This window comes from Pecten maximus, chromosome 2 (genome assembly GCF_902652985.1).
Source record: "Pecten maximus chromosome 2, xPecMax1.1, whole genome shotgun sequence".
Classification (NCBI taxonomy): domain Eukaryota; kingdom Metazoa; phylum Mollusca; class Bivalvia; order Pectinida; family Pectinidae; genus Pecten; species Pecten maximus.
The window spans coordinates 12,302,857-12,330,647 of record NC_047016.1 but is presented as its reverse complement, the minus strand read 5'-3'; the positions used below and the strand labels follow the sequence as shown (position 1 = coordinate 12,330,647).

General features: G+C 36.5%; 1 protein-coding gene across 3 annotated transcripts; it reads left to right on the top strand.

Moving 5' to 3' along the window:
* Nucleotides 1-27,689, top strand: LOC117317829 (ATP-dependent RNA helicase A-like). Of its 3 annotated transcripts, none has more exons than XM_033872780.1 (30): nucleotides 1-48; nucleotides 677-787; nucleotides 1,112-1,252; nucleotides 1,590-1,701; nucleotides 1,951-2,069; nucleotides 2,937-3,076; nucleotides 6,427-6,473; nucleotides 7,803-7,939; nucleotides 12,395-12,484; nucleotides 12,690-12,857; nucleotides 13,052-13,129; nucleotides 13,543-13,662; nucleotides 14,420-14,491; nucleotides 16,127-16,268; nucleotides 16,436-16,518; nucleotides 16,953-17,109; nucleotides 17,601-17,707; nucleotides 17,828-17,926; nucleotides 18,464-18,578; nucleotides 20,430-20,524; nucleotides 20,751-20,824; nucleotides 21,043-21,195; nucleotides 21,411-21,571; nucleotides 21,711-21,822; nucleotides 24,113-24,365; nucleotides 24,612-24,710; nucleotides 25,613-25,780; nucleotides 26,011-26,126; nucleotides 26,453-26,650; nucleotides 26,861-27,689. In XM_033872780.1, the coding sequence occupies exons 2-30, from the start codon at nucleotides 677-679 to the stop codon at nucleotides 27,165-27,167; spliced, it is 3,774 nt and encodes a 1,257-aa protein (XP_033728671.1). In that variant the 5' UTR covers nucleotides 1-48; the 3' UTR covers nucleotides 27,168-27,689. The 3 variants fall into 3 exon arrangements, 2 of the variants coding, with proteins under 2 accessions (XP_033728671.1, XP_033728682.1); XR_004530255.1 differs by lacking the exon at nucleotides 1-48 and having other exon boundaries at nucleotides 26,861-27,253; nucleotides 27,308-27,689; XM_033872791.1 differs by lacking the exons at nucleotides 1-48; nucleotides 677-787; nucleotides 1,112-1,252; ... (1 more) ...; nucleotides 1,951-2,069; nucleotides 2,937-3,076 and adding an exon at nucleotides 4,262-5,300.
* The last annotated feature ends 102 nt before the right edge of the window (nucleotides 27,690-27,791 follow it).

The window sequence follows — 27,791 nt, the reverse complement described above, 5'->3', positions numbered from 1 at the left end:
GGTGGCGCTAACAGCTGTCTGCAACACCGGCTTCCGTGAAGCTGAACGGTAAGTCTAGCGTTGTCAAAACGATGACAGTGCGTCATTCTTTACGCAAATAAGACAGCTTTAGTATCTGCAAATACAAGCGTGTGATGCATATATTTAACTTTCAGTTTCAACGTTTTGTTTTTGCCATGGCGGCCTGGGACTGATACCAACTGGTCATAGGCACTTGTCTGCTTGTATCTGGTAATTTCAGTAGAGAGTAGACACTATCTCCAGATAGTTATACAAGTTAATACGTCTTTGTCATATAAATCTCACCCTATTTTTTTCTGGTAAAAATATATATATTATAAAATAAAAAGTTCGCATGCACCGAGTTAAAATTATCCTAGCTATGTACTAAACAGTATACACCCTATACCTATTTTTTCACAGGCGTCTGAAGTTCTGACAGTAAACTTGAGATATAATACCATATAAAAAAAATAAGAGTATACTAGATACTCTTATTTTTTATATGGTATTATATCTCAGTTTACTGTCAGAACTTCAGACGCCTGTGATTTTTTCTGGCACAAAAGTGGAAACACATGTAGATTCTATTATTGTTTATCCTCTAAATTAGTTCTGTCTAGGATAACTACCAGGTAAGCTTATGAGAATTATTACTAATATTATCACCATACAGATGGGAGACGTGAAGCAGTTCCTGTATGCCTGGTGTGGTAAGAGGAAGGTGACCCCCCAGTATGAATTCAGCCAGACAGGAGCAAAGCATAAGCCTAGGTTCAAATGTGAGGTAGGATTTAATTTTGGTCAATTGGTGTCAATATTTACTGACCATAGACGATAGCCACAATTACTAGGTGTGCAACAACTGCCTGCCACATAATATGATCACAAAAAGGATAGTATCAATGAATTTCAAATCTAAAAAATCTTGTCAAAATGTCTGCAGTGTTTGAAAGGCTGATCACTGAAAACATGCTGGTCATTTTATTGCAACCGTATATATTATGCAACATCATTTATTTACACAGCTCTGAAAACCCATGAGGTGTGATATATTGAATTATGTATATCCAATGTCCTTATATTGTAAATAGTGTTGTGTCTTTGCTAGGTACGAGTGGAAGGGTTTGATTACATAGGGGTTGGTAACTCCACCAACAAGAAGGATGCTCAGGCGAACTCAGCTAAAGATCTCACCCAGCACCTGGTCAGACAGGGCCTTATTCAACAATCAGAGGTCCCAGATATGGGGGTAAGAGAACAGCAAAATCATTTCATTGTACATACTCTATAACATAATATTGAACTCTACTTCTATCTTATTGATGGAATTTTATTGTAAAACTTATACTATTAGATTGAAAAGTTAGGATTTATTAGTTGACACATTAAAGATTCAGAAAACACTGGTCAATATTTAAAGGATTGGTGTTTATCCAATGAAAACTATCATAAAAATACTTCTCATCTTATCTCTTGAACATGAGTATTTGTCAGCTATAAACAAGAATGTTTGCTAATTTTCATTTATTTTCTGAAAAAAAAGTCACTTGATTGTTTATTCCGTTGGGTATTATCTGTTGTAACAGCCGTCCGTAGCATCTGGTGGAGGCCAGGAAGGTGGAGCTGCTATGGCTGGGGGCACAGGCTTCAGTGGACTTCCTGGGGGTGTGACTGCACCACACCAGTCTCTAGGACTAGGTAATGTGGGTAGTCAGATGTGATAAATGTTAGCAAGTTGTCCCGAGTGTTTGAACACACCCGTCTATACTTGAATCTAGGACTATAGGTAATTGGTACCTCCTTTGGATTTTAGCAGTACCACTGCACCATACAAAAATGTTGTTGTCATCAAATTTAAGGACAAAACTAGCTGAAGATAATATTTAATTTGATGCATGATTTGATAGAGTTATGATGTGTTTTTGTTACTCTTTATTTGTATACCAGGTGGACCCAGCATGCCACTACAGAAATTTGATGGTCCTGAACGAGATTTTCCAGCTTATGAGAGAGGACCACCACTCAGCTACATGGAAAGAATTGCTGAAAAAAGAAATTTAGAGGAGGTGAGCTGACGTTTTATATACAGTTGGTGTAAGGTGGAAAGAAAGTTATAGGAAGTAAGCTGAGGGTATATTTACAGCAAGTGTTGGGTGAAAAGGAAGTTAGAGGAGGTAATCTAAGGTTTATTTATAGTAAGTGTTGGGTGAAAAGAAGAAAGAGTGGTTATCTGATTTTTTATTCACAGTAAGTGTTGGGTGAAAAGAAAATTTGAGGAAGTGAACAGAGGTTTGTTCAATGAAAAGACAGATTTTGCTATAAATGATGCTCATCATGATAACCATGAAATCACTGAACCGAAAATATTACAGGTAAGGAAGCTGTTGACTGAACAGCAGCAAGGCATACTCCTGCAGTGCTACACATACCAAGGGTCACAGGTCATAAGTCAAAAGTCACATCTTCAGAATGACCGGAGGTAGAGATTATCTGTGTGTCAAAATAAATTCTCACACATCAATGATCCAAGGTCTCTGGTTACTGGATGCCCTGAGCTAGAGGAGGTAATCTGAGGTTTGATGTAGAGCAAGTGTTGGGTGAACAATTTATCTGGTGTGTTTTGGTTCCTTAGTTGTTGTGAATAAATTAAAGATTGTAGTGTATTGAACACAGTCTCCGGGTGCAAATTCAGTGTAATCAAAAAGACACCAGTATGTATAATGAGTTATGGAAAAAATTGCCTCACTGGTAATGGTTTGAATTATTATTTGTCTCGATGAAGATGGTGCTTCCTATTTGACGAACCTGGAGTCCCCTGGAGTAGGTATTTTACTGGATTATATATATAGCTTTAATATTGTCAACTATGAAATCAACAGTGTAATATGATACTGATCTTATTTCAGTTATGTGAGACTATGTTTTTATTTCAGTCTGAAGATGTTGACTTCAATGCAGATATCCATGGGAACTGGACATTGGAAAATGCTAAGAGTCGTTTGCACCAGTTTCTACAGGTAAACAAGATACAGACTGACTACAAGTACAGCATGGTGGGACCCGATCACAACAGGTAATTGGACATTTTTCTTGTTTTAGATATCAAATTAGGAATGGTATTTTAAATGCTGATCTGAACCGAAATTAACAAATATTGTTGTCAGAATAAAGAAGATGGCTCAGTAGAATATATGATAGTAAATTTGCCCTAAAATGTAAGGTCTAGAATTTAAATGTAAAAATTATTGAAAGCTTTTGGAATGCACCGTAGCATTATAACAAGTATTTTAATGGCTTGAATCTAACAGATGTTTTAAATATGTGCATATTTTCAATATTCTTTTTCAGCAATGTTTTAGTTTTTGAAAAATCAAAGGCATATCACTTGAAGATGTCAAGTTTTTCATGTTTTTATTAGATAGATTTGCATAAAAGCATTTTTTTTTTATGGAAATGGGCATGGTTCTTTTTGTAAGTCATTGCTGTCTTTCTCTTTGTGTTACACAGCTTTAGATTTGGATAGAATTGCTTCCAGATGAAACTAATGTTACTTTCAGAACACAAGCTTTACAAGGAATGGTAAAATTGAGATACAGTGTTAATCCTATATGTTGTAATAGGATCAGCTCTCTATCAAACAAATGTCCAGAGTACTGGTAGAAGTATGGTGATGTCATTGTCATAAATGATCCTAATATACCAGCTTACACAGTATTATGTATGGAAGCACCATCTATCAAATCTTTGAAAAATGATACAAACCATAAGGTTACCTTGGGACACGATAATACAGTCTGGTGGGATACAGCCTGTATCACTTCACACTCAACTCTCTGGTTAGACATGTTCACTACAAAATGCATCAGATCATTTGTTTTGACTCTAGACTTTTGTTACCCTGTGTACATGGTCAGGTGTTCATGAGCCAGTTTCTTATGCGTTTCATTTTATGTTTTGTGTTTGATAAGAAGGGTAAATAACTCATGAAAGAAAATACTATTTCCATTTATGCTGTAAGCCTCATTAGGCCACACCAGAAGTGAGAGAATTATTGAAACAATCATGCATAGCTAAAATGGTAGAGATAATGTATGCTGGTTTGGTTATTAAGTATTTGTTTCTCCCATACCATAGGGGAAATAGAGTTACATTGTTAGAAATATTCCTGCTATTTTAGTACACTGTACTGCAAGAATCATGAAAATTTTCATACCTAAACAAAAAAAATTTTTTTTAAGAAGTTTGTTTTATAGCACAACAGAACTACATGTAGTAGTAATACAATCATGATTAGTTATTGTGTAATTTTTATTTAAGAAAGAAAGGGAGATACTTTGATCAATACATTTAGAAATATTTCAGAACAAAATATATAAAAAAAACAAACTTTTGTATCCATTAGACCATTTTGATTTCTGTTTTTTGTCTTTAACTCCACAAAATTATGTTTTGTTCTTAGATTTTAATAGAAAAGTCTTTTTAATAAAAATATTTATGCCAAAAAATATGAAAAGCGTATGCATTGGTCTGATTTCTGGAAATGGTTAAACTGATCATGACTAGTCTACTGAATGCCCTGTTCATTGACAAGTTATCTGTGGCAGTTTCACTTTAACTGATTGGTGCAGAAATCTTGACCTGTCAATAAAGGTAACCTGTCTACAGTGACAGTGTTTTTTTGGCTCACCTTGGGTGGTCTTTATAGACAGGTTTGACTGTATTTAAAATATTTGGATGTTTGTGTCTCTGTCTATAAGTAGTGATTATTTGAGTCATAGAGTCCTGCCTTTCTTGTGGAGCCCTTCAAATTTTGTCTATTTTTATATACATGTATATCCTACTTCAAATTTTGTCTATTTTTATATATATCCTAGTATTTGGGACGCATCAAACTTGAAACTGGTGTCATGGACTCACCTGGAAACTCCTACAAAATTACTGTTATGTACTAATCTAATGAAATAAAATTCAATCTAATGGATGTTGTGATGTTTGATGTACCAGGGTAGTCAATCGTATAGAGGCTACATAGACCAGGTTCACAACACATTGCCTGTATGGTGGTTTACACCTAACAAGCAATGGATTCTTATCAAGGATCAATATCTTATGGCTATGTAAGTTAGTCCTGAAACGGGCACCATTAAGGCAATGGTTAAACTTCTGTTTATCATTCGTCTAACCAAAGAGTTGTGTTGTCATGGGTAACAGCTACCAGTGCCATCTGGTGAGCAAACTGAGAACCAGAAAGATGTATCCCCACCAGACTGTCCAACAGAGCTATGGAATCACCACAGGTAAGTAAAAAAAAAAAAAAAAAGAAGAAAAAAATACACCATATGTTCAGATTTAGTTTGAAGAACTAGGGCAAGATAAAAACAAAGTGATAGCTTATTGATAATCCATTTAAAACACTTTACATGGAGGTTTAGTTTCAAGATTAATTATTTCCATAAATGAGCAGGATGATATTTGAACTCAAGAAATGGTTGATGTTGGTAAGGATGTGAACTTTGTGAATTCATTGAAATAATAGTATTTGGTATGTTTTTATCTCACCTGACTGAAGGTCAGCTATCAGTCAGTACATTTCTCACCTCTTTCGCCTACTACTGCGAAACATTTCATTTTTGATAACTTACTGTAATGACAGACTGTCGAAAGATAAATCTTGGTCTCCTGCTCCACTACATACAATTATTGTACGTTGGTTGAAAATTGTCACTTTGTCTGTGGCATATATGATAATGTATCCCCTGAAATTGTCTTATTAAGCAGTGTTTCAGATGGAAATTTTATTTTATTTTGTGCTATATATGTGTATTGTTTATGGTCTGTTGACCATTGGCAAACAATTCTTGTTATTAATATTTCTTGAGAGATACTGGAAGACTATTTCTCAAACTTGATGGGTAGGTTCACCTTGGCCCCTTGTTGTACCTTTTAAATTTGACAAAATGGCCATTATGTTGCCATCTTGAATTCCCCTTGTATTAGTTGAAGTTTGTTATCACTATATCTCAGAAAGTTGTTCATCGCTCTTTCTCAGGTTTCGTATGTATGTTCTTCTTGCTTTTAAATGAAAAGTAGGAAAAGAACAACTAGCAAGAAGGAAAAAGATAAAAGATCAGTCTTATGTAGACTCAGTTAGAATCATTTAAAGGTTGATGTCCAGGATCCCTCTGGGATACTTTTTCAGTATTTTGTATAGGGGTGATGCTTTGTAGATTGATCGAAATTCTCTGTATTCATTTATTGTTATGGGGGACTTTTTTGCTAATATTCACACTTGCATGGAGTTTTTGCTTTTACTTAATCTCAGAAATATTTCAACTTTATTAAACAGAGCTTGTTTTAACACATGAATAATTTGTTGTAGAAAATAGCGATATTCTAACAACTGTTTGTTCCATTGTCCTATAGGAGCTTTATTGCTGAGATGAAGTTCTATGTCAACAAACTAGGCCAAGGTAAGTAAGCTTTTTGATGTATGACATCTGTTGTTGTATGACAACTGCTGTTGTATGGCATCTGCTGTTGTATGACATCTGTTGTTGTATGACATCTGCTGTTGTATGACATGTTGTTGTATGCCATCTGTTGGATGACATATGTTGTATGACATCTTCTGTTGTATGACATCTGTTGTATGACATGTTGTGGTATGACATATTCTGTTGCATGACATCTTCTGTTGTATGACATATGCTGTTGTATGCCATCTGTTGGATGGCATATGTTTGTATGACATCTGTTGTTGTATGACATCTGTTGTATGACATCTGTTGTTGTATGACATCTGCTATTGTATGACATCTGCTGTTGTGTGACATCTTGTTGTATGACATCTTCTGTTGTATGACATCTGTTGTATGATATCTGTTGTTGTATTACATCTATTGTTGTATGGCATCTGTTGTTGTATGACATCTGCTATTGTATGACACCTGCTGTTGTATGACATCTGTTGTTGTATGACATCTGCTATTGTATGGACATCTGCTGTTGTATGACATCTGCTGTTGTATGACATATGTTGTTGTATGACATATGTTGTATGACCTATGCTGTTGTATGACATCTGTTGATTTATGACATCTGCTGTTGTATGACATCTGTTGATGTATGACATCTGCTGTTGTAGGACATCTGTTGATGTATGACATCTGTTTTATGACATCTGCTGCTGTATGTGATCATGATGTATTCATCAGTTCCTCTTCAAATGCATTTTAAAGACAGACAAACATTTCTTGCTAAAAATATTGAGTTTTTGAAATATAATAATTATTATGACGTCACATTTGGCATTGACCAGTGTTTGTATTTTTCTAAAAGATAAAAACTTATGTTGTGCCTTTAAAAATGTACTGGAAAATTACATTAAATATGATAGTTATTCTGTACATCCTCATTGTATGGTTTTGAATATCTACTCTGTTTTGTTTTTTTTAGAAATAGCAAGTTGAAAAAAAAAATTTGTATTCTGTTTTGATGTGATGTCAGCTGTAACATCACAATTTTCTTTGAACATATACTGTTCTGTTTTCTTTGTTATTTCATGTAAAATAATTTATAACTACATGTATTAAGAAAATGTATATGAATACAGTATGTGGTTATATAAATATTTGTCTTGCTTTATATCACTTTTAAGATACATCTTCACCTTGATAAAATTGAATTGGAAAGATGTGATTTGGTATATTTTCTACATTATTTTGAGTGAATCTATGATTTGCTTTCCTATTGCCATCATGCTCTTGGCTGACTACTTCTACAAGCTAACTATGTTACAGTTATATATGCACAAGAGCACGGCTCTAACAAGCAGGTGGCCTCCAAGTCCTGTGCCCTGTCCCTGGTACGTCAGCTTTACCATACCCATGTCATAGAGGCATTTACAGGCCAGACAAAGAAAAAGGATACAGAAAAGGTAGGCATTACTCCAATACAAAAACCTATCATTTCAGCATTTTTTTATAATTAATAATTTGCCTTGAACACAAATTGGAAAAGAACTGTTCAGAAAAAAAATAAAATAAAATTCAAACCATTTGAGTAATCACATCAAAATTGATTGCTACCCAGGGCTCAGATAGAATTTTTAGAACAACTAGGCACTGTGCCTAGTTACAATAGTACAAGCACTCGGCACTATTTGAAATCCACTCGGCACCAAATAGCTAACTTGTGATTTCATCTTGTTTTAAGTTAAGACTTTTATATTGTATGTCCTTGTGTGAGTGCATACATCTTATCATGTCTTAATAATATATTTAGTTATAGAAGAAAGAAAACATCACAAAATTATCTTTTGTAAGTTTTTAGTCTCATAGAACCAGTACCTATAAAAAGTGTCAACTAAGTATCTGCAAGATTGGGGCACTCTGTACAATATTAACAGTTCGTGATACTCCAACAATGTTATAGGTTTTACATGTACACAGCGCAGTCGGCAAAATCATTTCCGATAGAAAAAGGGCCGACCAGCAGCCTCTTATATTATAGGAGTACAGTTCATGATATCTTAAATGTCGTATTTCGTCATCCATTCTTTATGGAATTACCCTTCACCTTTCACCCTCACTTGAGTCGTAAAGAAACTAAACAGGAATACGCTGCAACCTCAAAAAACACATACGCACTCGCCACACACAATCATGCATATCGCACGCACAGGAGGCAGTCCATCTGTTAAATGAATCAAACCAAACTAAACCAAACACTTGTGTCATTTCGATCTCTAGTTTGTCGGACTTCCTCATTACCGTCATTTAACGTTCGTCAGTGATTGTTTTGAAAAAGAAATCAACAAGCCGCTCGCTCGTTGTTGTAAAGGAAGTTGTGAAGAAACGCCCGCATGCGCACTGGTTTGTTAACAGCATCTCTTTGATGCTTTATTATCAGACGCATGCTTTAGTAAATTACAAGCGTTTGAACGACCCGGCCCGTACTATGATATTAAAATCTTTTTTAAAAAATTTCTTTGGATTAGTAACAATTCGACACAGTGTGGTCTAAACTTTTGCTCGGCACTAGGACGAGTCTGACCCAACAGTTCACTCGGCACTTGACTGTTTTGACCCGGGCAAGACGAGTGGACGAGTGGTTTATCGGAGCCCTGCTACATAATTATGTAAATTTGGATCATTGCTTAAAAATAGCATATATATGTAACCCTGGTAAATACTAGCCGCAATATATCGCTCGGCTAGAGAGATCTTCTCTTTAGCTCGATCGGTTGAGCGTAAGACTAGTAAGCCAGAGGTCCCGGGTTCAATCCCTAGTGGAGGCAGTTTGTGTTTCCCCTTGAGGCCGACCTTCCTAGTGAGGACTCTGTCGCCAACCTCAAGCCTAGACTCATGTATAGACCGGTCATACCGGTGTTTATTCTGAGCAGCTTGCTTGGACGCCTCAGTCTGGGCTGCTTTATAAGCATACTCCATCCTTTTTCGCAGTTTGCTAACATAGGAGGAGTGGTCCCTTGCTCCCTGCTGACCAGGGTCAGTACCAAAAAAGGCATCAACCGATAATCGAGGGTCTTTTTCTCATCCTCTAGGGTAGCTAACATACCGAGGAGAGTTCTGTTGAACCGTTCAGCAGAGCCATTACCCATAGGGTGGTAAGGAGTAGTCCTGGTCTTCTTAACCCCTGCAAGCTTGCAGAGTTCTGCTATAACTTTGGACTCAAAGTTACGACCCTGATCACTATGCAATCTTTCAGGAAAGCTGTAAATTGCAATGAAATGCTCATACAGCGATTTAGCTGTAGTGTGTGCTTTCTGATTGCGACAAGGTACAGCCTGGGCATACCTTGTAAAGTGGTCAGTAATGACTTACACATCCTCATAGCCACCTTTGGACTTGTCCAGCCCGAGGAAGTCAATACAGACTAACTCCACGGGTCTGGACGTCTCAATAGGAATCAACTCAGCTACAGCTTTCACTGGTGTCTTACGTAAAACACAGCGCTCACAACCCTCGACTTTACTGTCTACATCTTTCCCTAGACCTGGCCAATAGAAACGCTGACGTGCCAACCAGAGTGTTCTTTCTTTACCCTGATGACCTGCATCATCATGTACACCCTTTAGGGCGAGGGAATGGTATTTCTCTGGCAACACCAGCTGTTTCACATCTCGACCGTCTAGAGAAGCGGTTCTATACAGAATCCCATCCCAGAGACTCAACTTATTCCAAGTCCTCATCAGTTTCTGGACATATGGGGATTCACTTCTGAGTGTTTTCCCCCTGGGATGAAAACCGGTTCTCAAGAGCTCTGAAACTCTAGCTATGTCTCCATCATCCTTTTGTTCTTTCTGCCAATCAATTGTACCTAGCATATCAGATAAAACTGCACACTCACTGGCCACATGAGGCACAGCTTCACCCACTACACAATCCATTAATGGGGCAACAGTGATAGCAGATTGGCAAACAGCCTTGACAACATCCGGATTCATTTGAGACATGCGTGAGAGACCGTCCGCATCAGCATTATTTTTCCCAGGTCTATAATGTAAGGTAAAATTGTAATTGGCCAATGCAGCTACCCAACGGTGACTGGTTGCATCCAGCTTAGCCTTACCCAACACATAAGTCAGAGGATTATTGTCAGTGACAACCTGAAACGTATTACCATAGAGGTAATCGTGGAATTTGTCTGTGACTGCCCATTTAAGAGCCAAAAACTCTAACTTATGAGCCAGATAATTCCGTTCATTGGGTCTCAAGCCGCGGCTTGCGTATGCAATCACTTTCTCTACACCATCTTGTTTTTGATAGAGCACAGCACCCAAGCATTATTTTGAACTCTGCAAGCTTGCAGGGGTTAAGAAGACCAGGACTACTCCTTACCACTCTATGGGTAATGGCTCTGCTGAACGGTTCAACAGAACTCTCCTCAGTATGTTAGCTACCCTAGAGGATGAGAAAAAGACCGACTGGAAGTCTTACATAGCACCACTAGTTCAGGCATATAACGCCACTAAGAGTGGTGCCACCGGCTATTCCCCCCACTATCTCATGTTCGGTTGGCACCCTCGATTATCGGTTGATGTCTTTTTTGGTACTGACCCTGGTCAGCAGGGAGCAGGGGACCACTCCTCCTATGTTAGCAAACTGCGAAAAAGGATGGAGTATGCTTATAAAGCAGCCCAGACTGCTAATTAAAAAAATGATAAATTGATAAATGCTGAATATATAAATAACTCTCATCTGTTATGTAACATCATATCCAACTTTAAATATACCTGTCCACTAACTTGATAATTCAGGTGAGTGGGAAAACTGTGTATTTGGTATTTGCCTTGTTGAACTATTCTAGTGTGCATGCATCTGAGTGGTCTCAGCCCAGTTGCTGTGTACTATCAGTGTTTCAGTGAGGATGTGCCAAAGTTAGTTGATGAGTGGTGTTGTAATTATATTAAGTTCAAAAAATGAATTTTTGTTAAGCTGTATCTGTGTTGTGATATGCCTGACTGAGGATGCAACAATTACCCTTGGACGTTGCTCCCTAGTCGTGTTATGGTAAAGAGTTGGTGTAACTAGTAGTATTCCGATCGTTTCCAGTTTGAAGTGTGATTGGAAGTTGAAATGGAATGTTACTGGGCTGTCTCTATGTTGTCTTATTGGTGTGGATGTTCAAAGAAACAGAATCTAAGTTCACATTCAATTCCCCCACTGCATTATGCATTAGGAGCATTTGATCAGGCAAACGAGGATTTGGATAATGTAACAACCTCGAATCAGCATATGTCTCTTCATTAGCCATTCCATATCCCATCTTTCAGCGGAGTCATACAATAACAATACCACCTAGAGCAACATTGTGCCACCCTATGCCACCCTGCACCACCCTATGTAACTCTATATAAGAGGACTGCAGACTCCGCTCACTTTATCTGTGATGAGTTATGACATAGTAATTAAACAGGTCAGTTATTAAACTAAGCGGATGGTATGGTTCCCCACACAACACGGACAGCACATTAGTGTCTCTTTCTCAGTCAGTTTTTATTTATGCCTCTGTGTTGTAGTTGGAGTGTCTTTTTCCCCCAGTCAGTTTTTATTTATGCCTCTGTGTTGTAGTTGGAGTGTCTTTTTCCCCAGTCAGTTTTTATCTATGCCTCTGTGTTGTAGTTGGAGTGTCTCTTTCTCAGTCAGTTTTTATTTATGCCTGTGTTGTAGTTGGAGTGTCTTTTTCCCCAGTCAGTTTTTATTTATGCCTCTGTGTTGTAGTTGGAGTGTCTTTTTCCCCAGTCAGTTTTTATTTATGCCTCTCTGTTGTAGTTGGAGTGTCTTTTTCCCCAGTCAGTTTTTATTTATGCCTGTGTTGTAGTTGGAGTGTCTTTTTTCCCAGTCAGTTTTTATTTATGCCTGTGTTGTAGTTGGAGCCCCATGAAGTAGCCATAGCACCTGAGTTAACAGCTTCCATTGACAAGGCTCTGGAAGACTGGAATATTTTCCCGATCCCTATGGTGAGCTTTCTTTATATTTTGGCTTCTCAATGTTAATGATTCAGTTTACGATTTTATCTGTTTTTGTATTATGCAGTGAACAACATGATTGAAGTTTGAATCATTCTTTCAAGATTCATGTATAATTATAAAGTGATTTGAAATAACGTATTTGATTATACAAATCACATAAAACAATAGAATAATATGTGATATAATATTACAGCCTACCGATGATAGTAGCCAACCCAGCTCTTTGCTCACTCACACCAGTCTGGAAGAATTTGAGCCGGCCCTTCGCCGTAACACTGGGGGTGTAGTACCTTGGTCCCCTCCTCAACCAAACTGGAATCCCTGGACAAATTGTAACATTGATGAAGGACCTTTGGCTATGGTAAACATATCACTTTTAATTAAGTCTCTTGGAAAGTTGTATACTTGATGTTTCAATTTTTCATTTGAGAGCCTTATTTTGACTTCATTTACCTACCCAGTAACTTACCAGTCTTTAGTTTCATTGAAGTTGTTGGGTCTGAAATATTCCCAGATGTTGAGGTATATCTTTAATTGCATATATCCTTATTATAGGCAACAATGGAAGAAATCAGTCAGGACTTGTATAACAACTTTGAACAGCACAAGTCTTCAGATGAAAACCTTCATCACGTAAGTCTTGGTATATGTTAGTTGGGGATTGGGCATAGGTTGTCTACTCATTTGTATGATAAGGAACATAGATACATTTCTCAGTGTATTAGTTTTCCATTTTAGAACTAATAAATTTTATTCAATTATGGTTGGAGAGATCCTTCTGGGAATTCTTGTTAAATGTTGAGATATTGGAGGTATTCCTCATCAGGTACAGGGAGGATAAATTGTTAACATATAGAAAGTCTAATAGCAAATGGAAAGTGCAGAGTTAGAAAAGAAATATTATATTAAAATGTTTGCTGGTATTTTCAAATTAAATACTGGTGTTTATACTGTTTTGGTTAAGTTTAAATCAATTTATGTTATAATAATTGTACATTAACTATTGAACAGTTATTTAGATGACTTGATTTTTTTTCTGACTGCAGATGTTGGAGGAAAGGTCTAAACTACCAGTGTGGACCTCTCATGATCATATCCTTCAGACCATTCACGAAAACCCAGTCACACTAATCAGAGGTGAGACAGGATGTGGTAAAACTACACAGGTAAGTACGGTAGTGGTCAGGTGTCGTAGAGAAACCTTCTATATCTTACGCCACTATCACTAACCTAAATCTTAAATACAACGCGTATGTGATATCACAATGTAATTAGACCCAAGACATTGGAGATCTTTACTAGCACTCAGGCACACTGTTATGTGCGACAAGAGGTCAACAAAAATTACAACAATATAATACAATGTATAACTTTGTACAGAATAGTGAAACACATACATTGAGAAAAATTTGTTGTAAACATTGCATAAAACGTTCGTTCAATACAGGATGGTATATTTAACCATACAATAGTACTTATCATAACATGTATGTTTAAAGACATATTTCCATATTTTTACAATATACATTATATATATTTTACAAATTGATGTTTGAAATTCACATATTATTTTCAGATGTCTTTCTAGTAATTGGATGAACATAGATAGATTTGATAATACTCTAATATTGCATAATGATAATAATCCTTTCAAGTGTATACTACTTAATGTAAGTAATTACCCAACCCTTAGGTGAGCAATTAACATGGCATCAGTCTTGATTGAACATTGATAAGTATGTAGATAAGCTAACACTGATGCTTCACAAAGACATCTTATATAACATCATGCTTCAGAGGGTAGCCTATATTGATCTGAAGTTTTTAAGAGTTGTTTTATTCTGGGAATATCCTAACAAAGGTTTTACCTTCAACATCCTGTTGGACTGTTTATTGTTGTACACTGAAATGATATCGTCACAGGTACCCCAGTTTATCCTGGACCAGATGGTGGAGCAGGGTCGTGGTGCAGAGTGTAACATCATTATTACCCAGGTACTAACTGTTATAACATTATCATCAATACAACACTGATCAGTAAAAAATCAAATACAAATCACTGAACCAAGATATTACTGGTATCCTAGTGATCAACACTGATCAGTAAAAAATCAAATACAAATCACTGAACCAAGATATTACTGGTATCCTAGTGATCAACACTGGTCAGTAAAAAATCAAAAACAAATTACTGAACCAAGATATTAATGGTATCCTAGTGATCAACACTGGTCAGTAAAAAATCAAAAACAAATTACTGAACCAAGATATTACTGGTATCCTAGTGATCAACACTGATCAGTAAAAAATCAAATACAAATCACTGAACCAAGATATTACTGGTATCCTAGTGATCAACACTGGTCAGTAAAAAATCAAATACAAATCACTGAACCAAGATATTACTGGTATCCTAGTGATCAACACTGGTCAGTAAAAAATCAAATACAAATCACTGAACCAAGATATTACTGGTATCCTAGTGATCAACACTGGTCAGTAAAAAATCAAATACAAATCACTGAACCAAGATATTACTGGTATCCTAGTGATCAACACTGATCAGTAAAAAATCAAATACAAATCACTGAACCAAGATATTACTGGTATCCTAGTGATCAACACTGGTCAGTAAAAAATCAAATACAAATCACTGAACCAAGATATTACTGGTATCCTAGTGATCAACACTGGTCAGTAAAAAATCAAATACAAATCACTGAACCAAGATATTACTGGTATCCTAGTGATCAACACTGGTCAGTAAAAAATCAAATACAAATCACTGAACCAAGATATTACTGGTATCCTAGTGATCAACACTGGTCAGTAAAAAATCAAATACAAATCACTGAACCAAGATATTACTGGTATCCTAGTGATCAACACTGGTCAGTAAAAAATCAAATACAAATCACTGAACCAAGATATTACTGGTATCCTAGTGATCAACACTGATCAGTAAAAAATCAAATACAAATCACTGAATTCAGAAATTATACTTAAGTCTAGTGAAATCTTATATCAGGTGCTGTTTGATGTGAATTGGTTTACTATTTCAATGCTTATTTTTTAAGTCTCCGTACAACTTGGTCAGAGTAATACTGTTTTACTCTGATTCTGTCCTTATTTATGCCTTTCTGTCTGCAGCCGCAATATAGAGTACTATTGATAAAAAAAACAGTCATACAAAGTTGATTCTAGTGGATTCTGTTACTTTGAGGCATCAAATGAGGTTTGGAATTGATATTTTGAAATTTAATGACAGCATTTGGGACTTCTCATTGTACAAGTTAAAATTGTTCAATTTTTCTAAGCACTCCTTTGAAAGAAGTCCTACTAACAATGTTTGTTTTAGCATTCATATCACTTTGAGGCCTCATCTATAGTTAGAAACTGATATTGTAAAAATTCATGATAAAATTTGTGACTTGTATTAAAGGTTAAAGATTCAGACTTTCCTATTATTTGGTTCTGTTGTATTGATGTTAATTCCATGATTTATGGTACATGTGTAAATTTTCAGTTATTTTCATCTATGTTCAAATCTTAGATACTCATTAAATGCTTTAGCCACGAAGGATCAGTGCTGTGTCTATTTCAGAAAGAGATACTCATTAAATGTTTTAGCCACGAAGGATCAGTGCTGTGTCTATAGCAGAAAGAGTGGCCCAGGAGAGATGTGAGGATCTAGGGCTCAGTACAGGCTACAGTGTTAGGTTTGAGTCGTTTCTACCTCGATCCTACGGTGCCATCCTCTACTGTACTGTAGGTAGGTCTGTAAAATTGTAGATTCTTTTAAAACAAAAAGTAGGTGGAACAGTTTTATATTTTCTATTTGAAAACTTACATTTTTTTTTAATTCTTTGTATATAATTTATAATTTTTTTAAAAAAATTGTGGAAATGTTTAAGAGAAAATAAATACAATGTTTTCTAGGTACTTTGTTGAGGAGGCTAGAGAATGGAATGAGAGGAATTTCTCACGTCATTGTAGACGAAATTCACGAGCGTGACATCAATGTAAGTAACAGATTATAGAAAAAAGGTGATGCATCAGTTACTCTGGAAACTGATCATTTTGAATTGTGACTCATTCAACAGATTTAAATTGGAGTTATGTGTCTCACACTTTAGTTAGGATGGAGTGAACTTCAAATTAAAAACTTGTTATAATAATTGGTTTGACTTGTCATACTGTAATTTATTATTTACTAGATCACATGTTTGTATTGATATAGACGGACTTGGTTTGACTTGTCAAACTGTAATTTATTATTTACTAGATCACATATTTGTATTTATATAGACAGACTTGGTTCGACTTGTGACAGTCATACTGTAATTCATTATTTACTAGATCACATATTTGTATTTATATAGACAGACTTGGTTCGACTTGTGACAGTCATACTGTAATTCATTATTTACTAGATCACATGTTCATATTTATTTAGACGGACTTCCTCTTGGTGATGCTACGTGACATGAAAAATGCCTACCCTCAGCTGAGGGTGATATTGATGTCTGCAACAGTAGACACCACCTTGTTTACAGAGTACTTTGGACAGTGTAAAGTGGTGGAGGTGTATGGTCGTACACATCCTGTACAAGGTGGGTACTTTGGACGGTGTAATGTGGTTTAGATGTACATAGCATTTGTTTTTCATATGGTGTTATCAGAGGAGGGGTGGGGGGTGGTGGTGTCATAACATATGATGTTATCAGTGGAGGGGTGGGGGGTGTCATAACATATAGTGTTATCAGGGGGGGGGGGGGTGTCAGATCATGTAGTGTTATCAGGGGGGGTGTCATATCATGTAGTGTTATTAGAGGAGGGGCGGGGGGGGGGGGGGGGGGGGGGGGGTCATATCATATAGTGTTATCAATCAGTATCAGAGGAGAGGGTGGGGGGGGGGGGGGGGGGGCACATTTGCATTTTCTTGATGAATTGTGACTAAATTACATACAAAGGTCATGTATGCCGTGAATGAATTTGTATGACAATGTTCCAAAATGTGCTTTTATGGATGCTAAGGTAATACATTATATATAACCATAAAAAGTTATTTTGAATCAGTGAAGTAATAGTCCCTTGTTTACAGAATATTACCTGGAGGACTGTATTCAGATGCTCAACTTCATCCCACCTCCATCGGATAAACGCAAGAAACGAGACAAGGATGAGATTCTGGATGATGGGGAACAAGAGGTAAAATCTTATTTTGAATTGTGTGGTGACATTTTGTGATTATTTTACCATGGTCCAACAGAAATATTATTTAACAACTACAATGTACTGATATTATAAAAAAAACTTACTATTTGGCAGGAGAACTGTAACCTGAATGTCGGTTCGGAATACTCTGAACAAACGAGAAGGGCTATGACCATGTTAAATGAGAAGGAGATGTCTTTTGAGCTGATAGAAGTAAGGACACCTATAGGCAATATAGATATTTCTCTTTTATTTCTTGGCTGGTGAATATTTTGTTACCACATTATGAAGCAAATACAAAAATAATAATTAAACAAAAATATTTCAGGCTCGAAGATCAATGTTAATATCTTTTGTCAGGTGGTAAATAATTTATTATTTAGAATTTGATAAAAATATGTTGTCAAGTGGTCAGTTTAAACTCTTTATGTGCAAATATTTTGACAGATAATTCTTGTAATGCTTGTACTTCTATTGTACTAGATAGGCCCTGATCATGTACATATTCCTTGAATATTGTCAACATACAAATATTAATACGTCATATGTCCAAAAAAAAAGAAAAGAAAAAACTGTCTGCCTCTTTACATATGAAAAATTGGCCAGAGAAACTAATGATTATTTTCATTGAACATTAATTGTCATTTAGTTGATAGCCCCTGATCATATACATATTCATTGAATATTGTCTTGTGCTCGAAAGGCCCTGTTTATAATTATATTCATTGAATATTGTCTTGGACTCAAAAGGCCCTGATCAAGTACATCAAGTCATTGAATATTCCTGGAGCTATCCTTATTTTCCTACCGGGCTGGAATCTCATCTTTGCTCTTCACAAACACCTGGAGATGCACCCCGAATTTGGTAAGGTGGTGATACTGTTGATTTGTTTGATTTGTTTTGTTTAACGTCCTATTAACAGCCAGGGTCATTTAAGGACAGGTGGTGATACTGTTGATTTGATAAGAAATAGAAATTAGGAAAACATGGAGTAGTGATCATTGTGTATGTTAAGTATTGTGATAACATTAATACTACAAAACTGTCACTTGTAATTTAAAATAACATTCATTTTTTTGTTTCATAAAAGATTTACATGATATTTCTGGTATGAGTAACTGTCCAATAGAATTTTTTTACAATAACTCCATAGTACCAAACTTTTATTTCTATGAACTTAACTGTTCAGGACAAGAAAGTAAATATGGAGCAATAAAAAGATTGGTGATACAGAGGAGCCCACTTATTTGCATATCGGTTATTTGAATATCCCGCTTATTTGCATAAAATTCTCAGGTCCCGATTTTTTTCTTCTTTATCTTTGTATTTTAATCCCGTGTATTTGCATCGACTAAAACACCGACTCCCGCTTATATGCATATAAAAATTCCAAAAAATCGAAAAAATTTAATTGATTTTAGGGTATTTTGTGATTTTCCCGTAATAAAAGTTTTATGAAAAGTGTTTTTAACTTACATATTGATTCGACATGATTTACAACGTTATCTAATCATTGGTTCCCACTTCGTCAAAACAGGTTATGTTCGATGCATCGATATCGACATTTAGTTATTATCCAGACCATATCAGTAGCATTGTGAAGAAGAATTACTGAATAAAATATTGATATGTCTCATCTTTTGATGAGATTTGTTTATTTATTATAGCAACGATCCAAACCTGTGTTCTGTGCACTTGAACACTCGCTGAGGCAGGTTGCGATCGCCATGATTGTTTACTAGGCGCGTTGCATTGTGGGGGCATATGTGTAAGGAACGACAACTCTTTGTGTGTGTGCGCCATTTTCCAAAACAAACCCAAACGACAATGCACATCTCACGGTCATTTAAGACAGTCTATTGCTTAAGCAGTTCATCATCTATGGTCAAACAACTAATATACTCATAGCAGGAACAAAACGCATCTCGAGACGATAATGAATGTTAATTGAAACGATCACATTGTACATGGTAGTGCCAACCCACGCGTGTATGACCGATTTCGGACCCACAGACTCGGAGTGACAAGTAGTAAACGATGAAGTACAAATGTATATGCAAATATTTGTACATTTACAAAGAATAACAACCCATTTCTTTCGTATTTACTCTTATATTTTAAATAATGGTTTTTTTTTAAAATATGTTTTTAATGCAAATAACGTAAACAATCATATAGCGCTCGTTTTGAGTACCTAACGTTACCTGAAGATCTACATAGTGTATAAGAGGGGCCAAACCCAACTCCGCCTATACGAATACTCCGGTTATTTGCATATTTTGTCATGGAAAAAGGGCTATGCAAATAAGCGGGTTGCTCTGTATTTGTATTGTTATAAGGATTTGTTGATGATATTTGTATTGTTATAAGGATTTGTTGATGATATTTGTATTGTTATAAGGATTTGTTGATGATATTTGTATTGTTATAAGGATTCGTTGATGATATTTGTATTGTTATAAGGATTCGTTGATGATATTTGTATTGTTATAAGGATTTGTTGATGATATTTGTATTGTTATAAGGATTTGTTGATGATATTTGTATTGTTATAAGGATTTGTTGTTGATATTTGTATTGTTATAAGGATTTGTTGATGATATTTGTATTGTTATAAGAATTTGTTGATGATATTTGTATTGTTATAAGGATTTGTTGGTGATATTTGTATTGTTATAAGGATTCGTTGTCTTGAGGTTATTTATTGTATTACAGGAGGCCGTCAGTATCGCCTATTACCCCTCCACTCACAGATCCCTAGGGATGAACAGAGGAGGGTCTTCGAACCTGTACCCGATGGTGTCACAAAGGTTCTACAAAAGTTTCTACTTAATATTAATTGTTTTTAAATGCTTTTATCAGAGTATATTGAAAACAATATTTTAATAATATGAAAATGTTAAAAAATAACAAAATGTGGAATATGAATGTGTTAATACAAAGTATCCCTTGATATTTTAACTCTTTCTGGGAATTCTGTTCTATTGTGTACAGTGTGTGCGAAAAAAAATGAATTTTGAATTTTATATTTCACAGATCATACTGTCAACCAACATAGCTGAAACTAGTGTCACCATAAATGATGTTGTCTATGTTATAGACTCATGCAAGTAAGTTGGTTATTTGTTTATTCTAGGGAACACGTGTTAAACTGCATGTCAATTTCCATGTGAAATTTTACTATTATTTTAATGATTAAGTGATAATACTGTAAGCTATAGAAAATTGCCTTGATTTTGATTTATAAGACATGATATCCGATCTCTTTCTATAAATCTGTGGTTAGCCCCTGTTAATCTTTTCAGTTATTTTGAAATCATTTTTCCAGAGCTAAGATGAAGCTTTTTACATCCCACAATAATATGACAAACTATGCCACAGTTTGGGCCTCTAAAACCAACCTGGAGCAGAGGCGAGGGCGTGCAGGTCGTGTGAGGGCTGGCTTTGCCTTTCATCTGTGCAGTCGTGCAAGATATGAAAAGTAGGTCATCTCGGTCTGTAGCATTATCCATCCTTGAACATTTTGATAGGGCTAAGAAAGAGATATATGGATAACCTTTTCATGATTACCATTTTCACTGAAGACCAACAGGGAGAAATGGAGACCATTTGTTGCCATTTATATGTATGAGAATGTTGTTTGAATTGAAGAAGTACGGCTTTTGGTAAAAAGGATTGTTTTAACCTTTGTTGTAGGTTGGATCAACACACCACTCCTGAAATCTTCAGGACGCCCCTCCATGAGCTGGCTCTGTCCATCAAACTGTTGCGTTTAGGTCCTATTGGTCCTTTCATGGCCAAGGCTGTAGAACCTCCCCCTATTGATGCTGTGATTGAGGCTGAGGCTCTGCTCAAAGGTGAGAGCTTCTGTCAGGAGTAATATAGACTGAATGATGTCATGAAGTACCTATTGGTAGTGGGAATAGATACTAGGCTTTAACAACTTTTAACAAAAAGAAATCCAAGATAATATTACATGTTGTATTTCTATTTCAGAAATGCGAGCTCTAGATTCCAATGATGAGTTGACACCGCTTGGTAAAATTCTAGCCAAACTTCCAATAGAACCAAGACTGGGGAAGATGATCATCTACGGCTGTCTCTTCTAGTGAGTATTGTAGTCTATAACATTGTGTTGGAGAGTATAACCGGGTGTGTGTGGGATGAGGGTTATATGTTTTAGTTACATGACAGTTTCCATTTCTAACGGATATATGATATATTCCCACCTTGAAAAAGAGGCAAGTGTATAATACATGTGTATTGGTGTTGTCCATGCATTCATCCTTTGATCTACGAGTACATACATAGAGTATAACTGCTGTATGTAAACAGTTACTGCCATTATTTTATGTAATAAGATCATCACTGATGCATGACATACAATGTACAGGAAGTAGTTCACAACAACCTTTTAAGTTTTATTTTCATTTTTTTTCATGATCTTAAAGAAATGTGTAAGGATATTTCTTTGAACAAGGGCCCAATGGGCCCAAATCGCTCACCTGCAATGCAGTGATCTTTTCATATATGGATCCTGCAGTTATTTGAAAGCATGCTACAGGACCAATATAATGTCTCTCTGCACTTTGGCTTTTCACTAAAAGTCATTTAAAGATTTAAGCATACTTGATCGACGTGACCTTGAATGTGAGTCAAGGTCATTCATTTGAACAAACTTGGTAGCCCTTTACCCAAGCATGCTACAGACCCAATATCAACTCCCTGGGACTCTTGGTTATTGAGAAGAAGTCGTTTAAAGATTTTAGCCTTTTGACCCCTGTGACCTTGAATGAAAGTCAAGGTCATTCATTTGAACAAACTTGGTAGCCCTTCACCCCAGCATGCTATAGGCCAAATATTAGGTCTCTGGGACTGTTGGTTATCGAGAAGAAGTCGTTTAAAGATTTTGGCCTTTTTGGCCCCTGTGACCTTGAATGAAGGTCAAGGCCATTCATTTGAACAAACTAGGTAGCCCTTCATCCCAGCATGCTACAGACCCAATATCAACTCCCTGGGACTGTTAGTTATTGAGAAGAATTCGTTTAAAGACTTTAGCCTTTTTGACCCCTGTGACCTTGAATGAAGGTCAAGGTCATTCATTTGAACAAACTTGGTAGCCCTTTACCCAAGCATGCTACAGACCCAATATCAACTCCCTGGGACTCTTGGTTATTGAGAAGAAGTCGTTTAAAGATTTTAGCCTTTTTGACTCCTGTGACCTTGAATGAAAGTCAAGGTCATTCATTTGAACAAACTTGGTAGCCCTTTACCCCAGCATGCTACAGGCCAAATATTAGGTCTCTGGGACTCTTGGTTATTGAGAAGAAGTCGTTTAAAGATTTTAGCCTTTTTTACCCCTGTGACCTTGAATGAAAGTCAAGGTCATTCATTTGAACAAACTTGGTAGCCCTTCGCCCCAGCATGCTACAGACCCAATATCAACTCCCTGGGACTCTTGGTTATTGAGAAGAAGTCGTTTAAAGATTTTGGCCTTTTTGACTCCTGTGATCTTGAATGAAGGTCAAGGTCATTCATTTGAACAAACTTGGTAGCCCTTCACCCCAGCATGCTACAGACCCAATATCAAGTCCCTGGGTCTTTTGGCTATTTAGAAGAAGTCGTCTAATTTTTTTTTAGCATATTTGACCCCTGTGACCTTGAATGAAAGTCAAGGTCATTCATTTGAACAAACTTGGTAGCCCTTCACCCCAGCATGCTACAGACCCAATATCAACTCCCTGGGACTCTTGGTTATTGAGAAGAAGTTGTTTAAAGATTTTAGCCTTTTTGACCCCTGTGACCTTGAATGAAAGTCAACGTTATTCATTTGAACAAACTTGGTAGCCCTTCACCCCAGCATGCTACAGGCCCAATATTAGGTCTCTGGGCCTTTTGGTTATTGAGAAGAAGTTGCTTGAATGGAAAGTTGACGCCGGACGGCCGGACGGACGGACGGACGACGGACGCCGCGCCACGGCATAAGCTCACTTGCCCTTTGGGCAGGTGAGCTAAAAACAGTGTATTGCATGCCATAATTAGGTCACTGACCTATATTTTGACATTGACTTTCATAACTTAAAGTAAAAAAAGTCTTCCACAACTTGTTTCTTGCACTACTTGAAGGATAATAAATATTTAAGTCCATCTTTGGAAAAGTGATCAATCATTTAAGTCAGTGCAACCTGTATTGTGATATCAGACCTAAAAAAGAAGAAAATGATGTGTGACTTTTTGTATGTTTTGCAAAAAATGATGTATACTTACAACCCATACTTTGGCCCTTGTCATTTAATGGGAACCAATAGTTTGTAGTGGAAACAGTGACATCTATAGAGTTCGGTTCAGAATTTAGTTATCATAAAAACGATTCTGATAAACATGTTTTATATTCTTAGCTGTGGAGATGCTGTTTGTACTATAGCAGCCAGTACAACATTCCCAGAGCCATTTATCACCCCTACAGACCGACGTAGATTGGGCTGGGTCCACAAGTCTCTGGCCGGCAATAGATGTAGTGACCATGTGGCTCTCCTTAATGCTTTAAGTCTTTGGGAAGAGGCCAGGATGGGTGGTGAACAGAGTGAGATCTATTTCTGTGAACAGAAGTCTCTATCTATGCCCACACTAAGGATGACCTCAGAGGCAAAGGTAGGTCAGGAGAATAATACCCTTAAAGAATCGGACTGAATAAAAGTTGGCCAAGAGTAACACGTAAATAATTATAAATTTCTGTGTAACTGAAATTATATATTAGCTGGGGTTTTTCTGAATGAAGCTAAATTAGACTCAATCTAGTCTCAAGTTTTGGGATATAAATAGTTCAAAACTATTTGTGCTGAATACAAGGCGGTTACTGTTCTTTATGATTACATTTGGATGTTCTGTATTTTGCAGTGCCAGCTGCGGGATATCCTTATTAACTCCGGATTCCCAGAGGAATGTCTTCTACCACAGGTGTACAACTACAATGGACCAGACAGCAACTTAGATATGGTTTGTCTTCATATTTGATCCAGAACTGTTGGTCTTAGTTTGTAAATTTGAAATTTCATGGTGACAATTAAGCTAACAGTTTGATTGACCATCACCAGGATAATTCTGGGTCATGAATGGGGGAATTTCATGGTTTTGAAGAAATTGTGCGAGATTTCCCAGTATGAAAATTCTGAAAATAAAAATATGATGATAGGATATATGTTTAGAGTAGCAGTTATGATTGAAGACAATGGACACATAGTGTAACCATGAAATGATATGAAGGAGTAATGATAAAGTGTAACCATGAAATAATATGAAGGAGTAATGATCAAGTGTAACCATGAAATGATATGAAGGAGTAATGATCAAGTGTAACCATGAAATGATATGAAGGAGTAATGATAAAACCCTTCCTGTGTTGGGTTTGAACTAGCAACCTTTCACTCTCAAGGCAAGCACCCTACCACTAGGCTAAAGGAAACTTCCCACTTGTCTAAAGTAGTAAGGTGACCTATTCTCACAATAATGGTGTGTTGTTGTCTGACCATACAAGTTTCAACATTTAAAACCTGCAAGCACTTAACCAAATCTCACTCAAACCTAATACAATATAATTCAAATCAAATATCAAGGTCACATGTTTCTGGGAGGCAAACCTTGTAGGCATGATAGAACACAATCTCACTAAAACATGATATGTCATTTGAACACGGTGATACATTTTTTAGGACAACCCAGCATGTAGCTGTTAGGTATTCCTCTCCACATATATTCTGTATATTCTAATTGCTATCTGATCAAAATAAAATTGTTGTTTTCAATCAATTCATATTTGTTTAACATTACCTACTTAATAGGAAGATTAGAAATGTTGGTAAACATATGTTAATACAAGTGTATAAAATGATTTGTTCCAGGTGATTACTCTACTGTGTATGGGTCTGTACCCAAATGTCTGTTTTCACAAAGACAAGAGAAAGGTACTAACCACCGAGAGCAGAGCTGCTCTCGTCCACAAGTCTTCAGTCAACTGTAACAACTACGAGTGCAGGTTTCCATCCCCGTTCTTCATCTTTGGGGAGAAGGTAAGCATTGCCATTGTCCTACTGGGAGTTTATTCACTGCTAATTTTGTTACACCAAAAAAAATATTACCTTATCAGCTTACTTGTTTGTCTAGGTAGGGGAGATTTATCATTTCCTTATCAGCAACATTATAATATTAAGGACTTGATATAAAATGTCACCATGGATAAGAACTTTTTTGTATTGTTTCAGTGATACTCTGTATGTTTTATATTGATACTGTATTGTAGATACGGACGCGAGCAGTATCGTGTAAACAGATGACAATGGTATCACCTCTACAGATGTTGTTGTTTGCCTCTCGGTCAGTTACTTACCACGAGAACCTCATAAGTCTGGATAACTGGTAAGTATAGTATGGGAGGGCCTGGGTAATAATATTTACTTATTGGTGAGACAAAACTTAGCAATCGGCAGAGATTTGTATGCGGTTAACCAGTAGCTGGGTATAACTAACAATGTATTAGAGAATACTGAGGCTACAGATTACCTCAATATTTGATTTTGTGACATTATGTTATTCAATATCATCAACTGAGAAGTTTTCATGTGAGAATGTAATACACATTGTAATTGATTTTCAAACTTATTTTTATTTAAAATTAAGATTAAGGTTTTGCTTTGAATTACGAGAAATAACAAGTGCCTCATTTACCCTTAATATATCCACAGGATCAACCTTAAGATAGACTATAATGCTGCAGCCAAGATTGTTGCCTTGAGACCAGCCCTGGAGGCCATGATTGTGAGGACCACATCAAACCCAGAGGGAGTGGGAACCCCCAGTCCCCAGGAAGAGTCACTGCTGTCTGTTATCAGGGCACTCTCAAAGCCACGTGCAGGAAAACATGGAATTCAGGATGATATGGGGTGAGTAGATTAAAATCTGATAATACCTTTTCAATTCAAATTGCCGAAATATATTCTAGTTTTAGTATATTGTTCAGGCTGCCTTTTCATTTCTTTGAAGGTCAATATGTTTGCCTTTCTGGTAACTTTCTGTATATCATTTAATATCATCAACAAGCAATTATTGACAATTATGAAAAAAAACTACATTTTTGTTCTTAACATAAACAGCCAACCTGGTGGACCTCCATCCAAGTTTCAGCGAATGGGAGGTGGCTTTGGTGGACGTGGAGGTGGATTTGGTGGGCGTGGTGGGGGATTTGGTGGTGGTGGATTCCGAGGAGGATTTCGTGGACGAGGAGGTGGAGGATACGGAGGGGGCCGAGGTGGAGGAGGATATGGAGGTGGCAGGGGAGGTGGAGGATATGGAGGAGGCCGAGGGGGTGGCTATAGGGGAGGCGGTGGTGGTGGGTTCAGAGGAGGAGGTCCTCGAGGAGGGGGAGGATTTGGTGGAGGAGGTTTTAGAGGAGGGTATTAGTTTGAAAGAGATGAACTTTAGTCAAGTTTTGGCCTGGGGATAACATGAATCTTCCTTAGTGTCTTCAATGACACTTGGTGCAGAAGTGCGAAGAATGCTATTCTGTATAAGAACTCTGGTTTTAATTATAAAATGAAAACTGGAAGATAATGGAACTCAAAATTGTTTGTTACTGAATAAGTATGGTGTATCCATTGACGCTCTATAGATATAGAGATGTACATGTATATGAAATCTATATATCTGAGGCAACAATACATTTAATAGTGTTTGGGGGAAAATGAGGAAGAAATCTTAAATAATGGACCAGTGCATGTGGTGCATGTACTCTATAATTATAGATACTAGAAAGTCATTTATTGCTGTTCACAAACTTTGATATACATGTTCAATAATTGACAACAAATGATCCTCGATTCAGACATATGTATCATGTTTAAACATTTCATTGTACATGAGATCGTGTCTCCATGTATTGATTGTTGATGTACCTTGGTAAATAAACAAGTTACATAAAAAGAATTATCCTTGTAACATTCATTTCTGTATCTCTATGAACTTCTTTACTGTGGTAAATTGGGTACTGTAAATCACTTATATTTCGTGTGGGATTTGTTTTCGCGT